The sequence below is a fragment of the Nicotiana tabacum genome, chromosome 13, assembly GCF_000715075.1.
Source record: "Nicotiana tabacum cultivar K326 chromosome 13, ASM71507v2, whole genome shotgun sequence".
NCBI lineage: Eukaryota > Viridiplantae > Streptophyta > Magnoliopsida > Solanales > Solanaceae > Nicotiana > Nicotiana tabacum.
The window spans coordinates 4,677,104-4,688,519 of NC_134092.1; the positions used below are offsets into that span (position 1 = coordinate 4,677,104).

An 11,416-nucleotide genomic window follows, 5' to 3' on the forward strand; every position below is an offset into this window, starting at 1 on the left:
TTAATTAGTTTTCAATTTTTTTTTAGTCTCCTGCTTTACATAACATCTTGTTTTTCTTTTCTCTATTTTTTTGTATTCTCAAATTCAATACTTTTTATTATTTGTTTCTATTTGTGAAATTAGTTCTAAAATATATTTAAAATATTGTGTATTTCACACATAAAGTTAAATATTATTTTTTAGTTATCACGCGTAATTGCTTATATGTAATAGGCGGAGAGGGAAGAGACTTTGAGAATTTTTTAGGACAATCTTGTAGTAATGACTTTTTTCCTTTAGTTTTTATTTATAGCACACAAAATATTTCTTACAATATTTATTTATATAATTTCTAAAAAGTTTACATTTATTTGTATGATATACACGCGCAACGCACGAACTCTAAAACTAGTTTATTCAAAATTTACTACGTTACTAATTAGTATGTGTAATTATAATTAAGCCCATTAATCAATTATTTGTTACACTATTTTATATATTATAATAAATTTTCTTTCACTAGTTAGTATTTGACACAATAGGTATAAATAAGATTAATTCTCCAATTTTATAATTAATAAGTATATAAAAGTATTTCGGGTTATTACATATAGCTCCACACATGGTAAAAATCATCTAGTAATTTTTATTTTTGTTGGATTTTAAACGGTATTTTGCTATGATTTTCATCTCAATTCGTTGATTCGTGGTCACCATGGCGGAGCCATCTTAGGTGAAGGGTGGTCTAATGCACCCCTTCGCCGGAAAATTACATGGTGTACAGAGGTTAAATATATTCTCGCTCTTATTTGAAGAATTTTATACATAGAAAATTGACAAGCATTTGTTCTCAGCATGTATCATCTCTCTATCAAAATTATCTCTCAAATTATATGTCAAAGCATTTCTGTGAACTTTACCAAAATACAAAATAATAGAATCGAAATTTGAGATATTTACACACGAATAATGATGTTCTGACTATTGGCCTTTCTTTCTGAAGGTAAAGTATCGTTCAACAAATAGCGCGGCAAATTCATAGTCACTTGATACAAATAGGAAGCGAGAAAATGAAAGGATAATATTGATACTTTGTATGTAGTCTTCTTTAATTTTATTTTGTATCCAATCAAACATCTTGACATAATATGCTACGAAGGGATTAAAATATAGAAATAAAAGTGTCTTGATTGATATCTTTTCATTACAACTGCACTCCACCTTCCAAAACCAGCAAAACTCTATAAATAGAAAAACCAACAGTGTCATATTTTGAGATGGTATAATCTTTTATTGACAAATGTCTACTGCAATAATCTTTTTTGGTTTTCCACCTGCCATTCCCGGCAATGGAGCCGGACTAAATTTGGATTCGCATTGGGACTTCCCTAACAAAAGTATTCATACCCAGAGCTCGAACCTGAAACATCTAGTTAAGGATTAAAAAGTACGGCTACAATAATCATTAGCAAACAAATATTCTTTCCTTGTACTCCTCTTCATCCATAGTATCACTCAATGTTCTGCCTTTAGTTTCTGGTAAACACAGCACAAACAAACCACAAATTCCAATACTCATTCCAAAAACTCCATAAGAAAACCATCTATTATTTCTCCCAAAAGCAACCAAAATTGGACTAAATGCACCCCCAAGAACCAATGCTTGTCTCACCATTGACACTGCTGAATTCCTCACACAAGTTGGAAATAATTCCACAGTGTAAATCAATAGTACATTAAAAGATGTACATGCGCTAAAAAAAGAAACCAATTCAAACCCCATTTGTAATTCTTTAAAAGAATTATCTTTAACTATTGCACAACCTATGCTGCAAATTCCACTTAATATAGCAAATCCCAAAAGTGATTTTTTTCTTGTTAGTTTTCCAATAAGAAAGAATGTTACCATAGAAGCTGGCAATTCTGATAATGCATTCAATGTGACACTAAAGTATAGATTAAAAGGTAAATTTCCAACTCCTAGTGGCATCCCATAGTAAACCAATCCAACACCAAAACCAATAAGCATAACTGATATTAGTCTCTTGAAAGCCCAATTCTTTTCTACCAACATCTTGATAGCTGAGTAGAGACTGATTGTTGACTCTGAGTTCTGCATTAGAAGTTTCAAAGATATTTACATAAATCAGACATGCTTTATGAATAAAATAACATGCAAATAAAAAAATGCTGAATAAATCAGACATTTGGACTTGTTTACTCCGTGTACACATAGGTACTTCTACGCTTTAGCAACTCATTTTAGATTTTTTTTATTTTAAAGGCAGCTCGGTTCACAAGGCATCCCGTGTTCACGCAAGATCCGAAAAATGTTCATACCCCAAGGGGTGTGATGTAGATAGTTTACCCTAATGCAAGCATTAATGACTGCTTCCACTATTCGAACTCGTGTTTTATAGAGTTGCACCAAAACAACTTTACCATTACTCCAAAGCTCCCCTTATCTGGTGTAGTCTTATAAAATTGCTTATCATAGAAACCTACCAAAGCTTTTTTTAAGGCGAAATACATAGATGGACACTCAAATTGGCATCATAATTTGTTTTAGACAACTTAACTATACTAGTGATCAAATAGACACCTTTTTCTCGGCAGAAGTGTGTCTCATGAGAAAAACATAAGAAACTAATGGACATTAAGTGCAACATATATAAGTTATCTTTACTTTAAGATATAATTTTCAAAAAACAAAAACAAAAATAATGTAACCTCATTTCTTTTCATTAAAGAAGAAAATAATACGAAAATTAAATTGAAAAGGGTAACCCGATGCACAAGGCATTCCGCGTTCACGCAAAGTCCGGGGAAGGGCCGCACCCTAAGCGGTGTGAGGTAGACAGTCAACCCTAATGCAAACATTAGTGGCTGCTTCCACGGCTCGAATCCGTCACCAATAGGTCACACGAAAATAACTTTACCGTTAATCCAAGACTCCCTTTCAAACTACTTTGAGTAAATGTAGACCACATTAATGAGAAGTAATTAACTTACATTGTGTTCTTGATCTTCAAAATCAATGAAGGAGCCAAAGAAGCTTAAAGTTAAGCTACTTCTTGTTGTAATGCTTTTCAAAGTTAGGACAAATTCTTCTTTGTTTCCTCGTACATAAAGCCATCTTGGAGATTCACGAACAAAGAAATGAACCAATATTGAGTACAAGATTGTAGGAAGACAAGTCCAAAGGTATAAAACTCTCCAAGTAGAATCTCTATTCACAAAAGCTATAAGTGGTAAAGAAAGAAATCCAATAGTAAAACAAACAAAACCAATAATTCCAACTTGTCCACGCCATTGACTTCCCACTAATTCCGTTGACAAAACAAGTGCACAAGTTCCTATTGTAGCTCTTCCAAAACCAGTTAAAAACCTTAAAAATGAATACATCCAAATATTTGTAGAAATTGATGTTATGGCTCCGGTAATAGACATAATAAAACATGATAAAACCAACATGTTTTTTCGACCAAGTTTTGTGTCAGCTAAGGTAGAAAGAAGGAAACCTCCGATAAGACAACCTATGAAAAACGAAGATGCCGGAAGGCCAGTGAGAATTGAACTCGCACCTATTAACGACCATTCAGAAACGGCCAACGTGTCGGTAAAGACACTAATGAATGTTTGTTGAGCATCGAAAACCCATGATAAAGATATGAGAATGGATTGTAAGAATTGTGCCCATCCAAATTCTCCTATGCAACTTTCTATTGTTTCATCAAGTGTAATTGCTTTTTTTGACTTTAGTAATGGTTCTGATTGGTCACTCATTTTTTTTTTGTAATTTGCAAAACTTTCGACTTAATATGCTATACAATAATATAGAAGAAGTTTATATATGCAAAAACGATAGGACAGGACAAGGACCTAGTTGTATTTATTTTTTATCAATTATGTCAACTGGACTCTGTCGTCCACCCATAAGCTTACCAAGAAATATTTTAAAAGTTAAATAAGATTTCAACTAGTTGCTCTACTAGCTAGTGTTAGGTTTCTTATTTTCGTATTATATGTGTAACGATTCGGCCGGTCATTTTGAGCGTATTAGCCCCGATTCCCTATTTACTGCATTTCCCGTATCTGTTTCTGCTTATGTGACTTGCCGGGAGGTCTTGTTTTGGTTTCAGAGTGTTTTGGGACACTTAGTCCTTAAAACGGAAGCTTAAGTCTTAGGATTTTGACCGTAGTCAGAATGGTGTGAAGACGACTCCAAAATAGAGTTTCGTCGGTTTTGTTAGCTCAGTTGGGTGATTTTGGACGTAGGAGCATGTCCGGACTGTGAATTTGAGGTCTGTAGCTAATTTAGGCTTGAAACGGCGAAAGTTGAATTTTTAAAAAGTTTGACCGGGGGTTGACTTTTTGATATCGAGGTCGGATTCCGATTTCTAAAGTCGGAATAGGTACGTAATATTGAATATGACTTCTGTGCAAAATTTGAGGTCAATGGGCGTGGTTTGATATGATTCGGCATCGTTTATAGAATTCAGAAGTTTAGAAGTTCTTTAACCTTAAATCCGGGTGTAATCGATGATTTGATGTTGTTTTGAGGGATTCGAAAGTTCGACTAAGTTCATATCGGGTTATAGGACTTGTTGGTATAATTGGTTGAGGCCCTGGAAGCCTCGGGATGATTTTAGGTGGTTAACGACTTGGTGGGAGTTGAGGAATTGCAGTTGAAGCTGCTGCTACTAGTGTAACCGCACCTGCGGAGTGGGAACCGCAGGTGCGAGCCCGCAGAAGTGAAGGAGGAGCCGCAGATGCGGCTAAGGAGGATCTGGGCAGAGGACGCAGGTGCGATGGCATTCCCGCACCTATGATGGTCGCATAAGCTGATTTAGGGGCGTAGGTGTGAGTTTGGACCGCCTGTGAGATGTAGTTCCCGCACCCGCGAAGAGCGAAGATGCGGTCACTTGATCATAGGAGCGGAGGCAGTGTTTTAGTGATTTTTCCACAGAAGCGGGGCTTTTCCCGTAGATGCGAAAATGGAGTCGCAGGTGCGAGAAGTCTCGGCAGAACCTATAAAGACTTCGAGATTTTTCACCATTTTCATCATTTTTTAGCTCGGATTTTGGAGATTTTGAGAGAGATTTCGGAGTAATCACTGAGGTAAGTTCTTTGTGCCTATTTATCTTCAATAATGGTGTTTCCCCACTAATTTTTACACCTAGTTGGTGAGTATTTGAGGTGAGATTTGGGAGACTAGGGCTTGGGAATTGGAGAGTGAATTTTGGGGTTTTGGAGGGCAATTGAGATCGGATTTTGATAACTTGGGTATGGTTAGACTCGTGAGTGAATGGGCTTTTGGGTTTTATGATTTTCGTCGGGTTTCGAGACATGGGCCCAAAGGGTCGGGTTGAGCCGATTTCGAATTTTGGGCCATATTTTAGTAGTTTTCTTGTGGAATTGATCCTTTAGCCAATATTAATTATCCTGTACTGCTTGTGGCTAGATTCTAAGTATTTAGAGGCCGATTCAAGAGGCAAAGGCATTTTGGAGTAGTATCTCTGCGCGGTTGAGGTAATTAACAGTTTTAAATCTGTTCCTTAGGGTATAAAACCCTGAATTTTGGTATGATGTGACTATTTTGGAGGTGACACACATGCTAGGTGACGGGCGTGTGGGCATGCACCATGGAAAATTGTGACTTGGTCTGTGCCGTGAGACTGTAAAGTCGAATAGACTTGTTCTTAGCTATATGCTCTCCATGTATTACAGAAATTTAATTGCAAATCATGTTAGAAATCATGCTTAGGCTATGTGATGGTACTGTTGGAACCCGCAGAGGTAGCGTACTTGTTGAATTACTTACTAATTATTTTCTTGTACTTGCATATCATATCTCGGCCTCTTCTTGATTCTTGTTGATACACTATGTTATCTTTGTTTAGGCTGATCTTTGTGATTTCCGAGAGCCCGAGAGATTAGAGAGGTTGATGACTGAGTGAGGTCGAGGGCATGTCTGTGAGGTATTGATACTATAGCACGTGAGTTGTCCGTACGGTTTCACATATTGATACTATGGCACGTGAGTTGTCCGTGCAGCACGTGAGTTGTCTGTGCGGTTCCACATATTGATACTATAGCACGTGAGTTGTCCGTGCAGTTTCACATATTGATACTATAGCACGTGAGTTGTCCGTACGGATTGGGCTGAAGGAGCCCCTCCGGAGTCTGTACACCCCCAGTGAGCGCAGGTACCTATTGAGAGTGTGTTTTGAGGGTTGAGAGCCGAGAGTATGATCTGTTGAGATGGGTTGAGTGACTGCTGCCTTGAGAGGCTGTACTTGCTTTTATTTATTATTGTACTTAGTTGTTATCTATTGTTATTGTAAAATTTTTGGAAGATTCATATCTATTTTATATGAGCTCGAATTGATTTGACTTATACCACCAGATTTGAAAGCATGTTCACTCTTTACTGAAAACTTTTGAAATGAACTGTATTTTTATAGCTCGTCACTGCTTCTCAGTTCCTTATTTAATTCCGTTACTTGCTGAGTTGGTTGTACTCATACTACACCCTACACTTCATGTGCAGATCCAGGTGTGTACGGTTCTGGCAGTCACTGAGTTCGTGCGCGAGCTGATTATCGGAGACTTACGAGGTAGCTGTCGGCGTCCGCAGTCTTTGTTTCTCCTTTCTTATTATCTTTTCTCTCTTTTATTGGCATTTGGCAGAGACTGTAGTAGACTCTGTTTCTAGATTGGTTGTTAGATGCTCATGACTCAGTGACACCCCGATGTCGGACTATTTTTCCGCACTTATGTTTATTTGGGTTTTACCCCCGTTTTTATGAAAAACTCCGATTATTTTAAATGTCTTAATTTATTTCTGTTAAATTTTGAAAGTGTTTTGGAAAGGTCGACTTACCTAGTATCACGATAGGCACCATCACGACGGGTTAGGTTTTGGGTTGTGACAATATGGAAACCTATGAGGTCAATTCTATGAGCTCAGATTTCGAGAGTCAACTTTTTTATTTTGATCGTGAATTCGGATATAGAATCTTTAAGTTTTTTGAAACATAATATATGTACTTGGAAACTAAGGTAAAAAGTACAATAAGTCATAATAATTAATAATTTAAAATATCTAAAAGGCATATAAAAAAATTACGGTCAAAGAAAAACTTGATTGACTCTCAAAATTCGAACTATGTCATATAAATTGGGGCGAGTAGTATTTATTAGCTACTGATGTCTAAAACCCATTGGCAGAACTAAATTCGGATTCGATTGGTTGAAAGTTCACTAAATAGGCTTTTAGCATTCATTATCAATGGTGATTTTATTCTCAAGGTCAAACCCGAGACCTTTGGTTAAGAAAAAAGAATTTTACTATTCACCACACCTTTTGGCAGTGAAAGCTAAGAAATTATATATAAGAGAAAAAGACCACTCATCTTATCGATTAAGAGATGTCCACTTAACATGCTGATCATTAATTGAGTTATTGTGTTAGAAATTTAATATTTATACATATCTAATAGGTTTTCTAACACATATATAGCATATAAATTGCCATCCGAATCCAATAACTATAATTGTACATCCGCCCCTGAGTTTTCTAACTCATTACATATGTTCTTTTAGTTATAGTTAGGTCCAATATTTCACTAGAGTATTAGACATTTTATGTTAAGACGTAAGAGATCGGTAATTTAAAACACAAGAGATCTTTATATAGTCATTTTTATTAATATATAACTAGTTATTTTGTACCATTTCTCTAAATTTGGTTACATTAAGAAGTTAAAAATTTAGCAAAATTGAATAGAGCACTTTCAAATTAAAATAATACATTGCCACGTGAAATCTTAGCCATAACAAAGAAAGAAGAAAATGTGCAATACTAGGGTTTCGTCTGGACCACGGTATTATTAATTTGCTGGTATTCCATAGTTGGATATTTCATAATATTTGTAAAAGGGTCATATGTGTGAGTGACAAGGATATCGTACCTTTATTCTATTTAATAAATGAATTACTACATTCATTGTTCTAATGACGATAAAAAGAACAACAAGTAGCATATTCTATCTCTTTTAATTATCCCATTCATAGTTAGACGACAATAAATGAAGTCAAACATTTGTGAAAAAACATTTATTATACGAAAACCAACTAATTAAGAAAAAATGGTCCTTGAAAACCCATGTGCTGAAAATTAAAGACTCGAAGAAATAGAGGACAACGAATCAAAGCGGTGTGTTGGATACATAAGATATTTTTACCGGCCGAATCGGTCGAACCGTAAATTTCGATTTTTTAGTTTCAGTTTAATCTGTTTTTCGGTTGGTGTACGGTTTTTAAATTATTAATTTTCAATTTTCGATGCGGTTTACGGTTTTGGTATTTCGGTTTTCGGTTTAACCGAAAAACCAAAATTTTGGGTATTAGTTATTACCCATTTTAGGCTGAAGCCCAATACCTCTTTGAACTTTGAAGCCCAATTTAGATTACCCAAACCCATCGGTTACACTGACTAAATCACTAATACACTATTTCACTTAGTCACTTCCCAATTCCCATTTCCCAAACCTAAATAAAGAATTAGATTTAGGGTTCTTCGATTCTTCCTACTTCCTGTGCAGCTGCTGCGACTACGACTGCTGCGACTCGTCGTCGCCGACTGCTTGCAGAGGATTGGTCACTTAATCTATTTGGAGCTGAGAAAAAGATTGCAAGGTGTGGGCGTTCGAACCGTACTTTGCTAGGGAGGTAAGGAGTCTGAAGGATTTTGGCTTAGGCAGGTAAACCTTCAATAATGCTTGTATGGGGTTGAACTATAACCAATCATGGCTGGTTTTAGAATATAATACATTACTAAATATGTATAAAAGATTCCCAAAGCATGCTATTTAAGGTAAGTTCCATATTTTTGATGAACTTTATCAAGTCGAAAACAAAATATATCAAAATGCATTATGGTATTTACCTTCTACAATCCCTCTGCATCAAATAGGTGCATAGATAATGGCTATGCGTATGCTTTCTCTGTTGCTCCTACACTTAATGATAATAAGCAATATGTGTAAGGGTTTTCAGTTATTGGTCAAGTTGACACGAAAGACAGAGCTCGCAAGCTCCCCGTTAAGGCTGATATTCGAAAAGCATTGTGTTTTCCTGGTGGTTCAAATCTCATGATTTCTCATTTCAATAAGGACAGCTTACACGATTCTGCAGTGTATCTAAATTTGAAATTCCCCTTAAAGCCTTCAGGAGAGGATTGCCAATCTCCAGTTCTTCAAGAACAAAGAGAAACTATGTCTGAGGGAAATGACCATTCCCACGACAGAAATGAGGCAATTAAAAGCACCGGCTCTAACTACTATAGTAAGTGAAGCTACTACCACTTCTGCTAATTCACAGAACCGCATTAAGTGATGTTCCTACAAAGGGTAAATACTTGTTGTTCCTACAACCGTTTAAAACCAAAAAAATAAACCGAAAATAACTTAACCGAACTTTGACAAAACCGCACCGAGCCGTAAATACTTTTGTTTGATTTGATTATTAATATTACAAAATCGAAAACCGATAAACCGAATCGTACTTTCATAATAACCGACCGAATAGACCGACGCACACCCCTATTTTTACCCTAAAAGGTTTTGGTTTTGCGTCTAGGAAGACAGCACTCAGGGGTATACACCGAATTTTTGTAAACGGTGTCGTATTTAAATAAGTAATAATAAATAAATAAGTATTATCTAATACCATTTTCCCATAAGTTGAAATGAAAGCCTTGGCCCAATTGTTTAATTGGATATTCTTGCAAAGGGAAGTGTCGGTTCAATTAGCCTCAAATTTTTAACAAAAATATTCGTTCAAAAATGTTTAAAAAATAGAATGTCTAGTTCTAGCCTTGAACTTACAGCCTTTACAAGCTCAAATATGAGCTTGACCAGTGGACTAATAAGTACTATCTGCTAAGAATAAGCGGTGTCATTATTATATATGGCTTCATTTCTACAGAATATTAGTATAAACATTTGATATTTTTCTTGGCGAAGCGGTGACCGCTTCCACCCTTGTGTATCCGTCCCCGACAGCACTGCAACACGACGCTATTTGGGGGACTATTGATCGGCTGACCAAGTCAGCTCACTTTCTGTCAATCAGTATGACTTACTTTATGGCCAAACTAGCCCAAATATATATTGATGAGGTAGTGCATCTATACGAAATACCATCATCCATAGTATTAGACAGAAATTCACAATTCAATTCAACCTTGCGGCAGAGCCTACAGAGAAGGCTTGGGTAGCAGAGTGAGCCTAAACCTTCCATGCTCAGATCGATAGCTAGTCTAAGAGGACCATCTAGACATTGAAGTCTATGTGGAGGTAATCGCTTGATTTTTGAGATTATTGGGTCTTGAAAAAACCCTTAATAAAGAGCACTTCCCCTTTAATTGAATCACTTCCCCTTTAATTGAACGACATGAATCTAAATAGGTCCAGTTAGTTAATTTCGAATACCATATTATATAATTATATATGGGAAAATATAAATAAAACTAACAAATAAAGAGATAAGTTCTCGTACACGAGGATTGAGTCGGCAAATTTGGTGTTTTTAATTATTTATGGTTAGTTGAGATTCCTGTGCTAAATGGTCAAATTGGACTAACACAATCTACATGTCGTGGGCTCTCTTTTTTATTTTAATTTGGTTTCTCTGGTTGTCAATATGCTCTCGAAGAGCGCAATTATTTGAGTTTATGCTGGTTTTAATTTTTTTATTCGTCTATTCAGATTAACTTATTTTTCTAGCTTGATTTAGATTTCACATATAAAATTTAATTGGTGATCAAACAATTTAAACCGTTAGGCGCAAGTTTACATATATACCTAACTCATAAAACTAAAATCAAATCATTAACAAAAGATAAGAATCATAACATTCATATCGAGTTTCTCATGGCACGAAAATAACAACAACTTATTTTAATCAAATAAAATGGCAGAAATCAAGAAATAGAGAAAAACAAAGAACTATATTCAAGCCTCCAACTCCCATAGCGTTAGCCTCTCAAAAGTTCCTCCAAAGTTTTAATAAAAACATCCCAAAAATATAAAATTGAATAACTGAAGTATAGTTCTATAATAAGATACCCCTTTAATTAAAAATAAATATGAGCATCAATACTTTTACATGTAACTTTGTAACACGTAAACTCCTCACGTTGACATCCATGTATATGTTAATAATTCAGTAAAATTTTGAGGAAACATATTACTAAGACATTATTTCTTTCTGAGTTTAATTTGTATATACCGTCAGTATAAGGTATTTTTACACTATGAGATCACCCAAAGCATTTTCTTAAAATATGAGATTTATAATTTTGAACCATAAATGTGATTCGATAGTGTAAAAATTTCATACACTGACAGTATATATAAGTTAAACTTAT

General features: G+C 35.4%; 1 protein-coding gene across 1 annotated transcript; it reads right to left on the reverse strand.

Annotated features, from left to right (window-relative positions):
* Positions 1-1,147: 1,147 nt before the first annotated feature.
* Positions 1,148-3,789, reverse strand: LOC107776155 (organic cation/carnitine transporter 3-like). The gene is made up of 2 exons (XM_016596006.2): positions 2,992-3,789; positions 1,148-2,092 (listed from the first exon to the last, which is right to left on the reverse strand). The coding sequence occupies exons 1-2, from the start codon at positions 3,763-3,765 to the stop codon at positions 1,445-1,447; spliced, it is 1,422 nt and encodes a 473-aa protein (XP_016451492.1). The 5' UTR covers positions 3,766-3,789; the 3' UTR covers positions 1,148-1,444.
* Between the last annotated feature and the right edge of the window lie 7,627 nt (positions 3,790-11,416).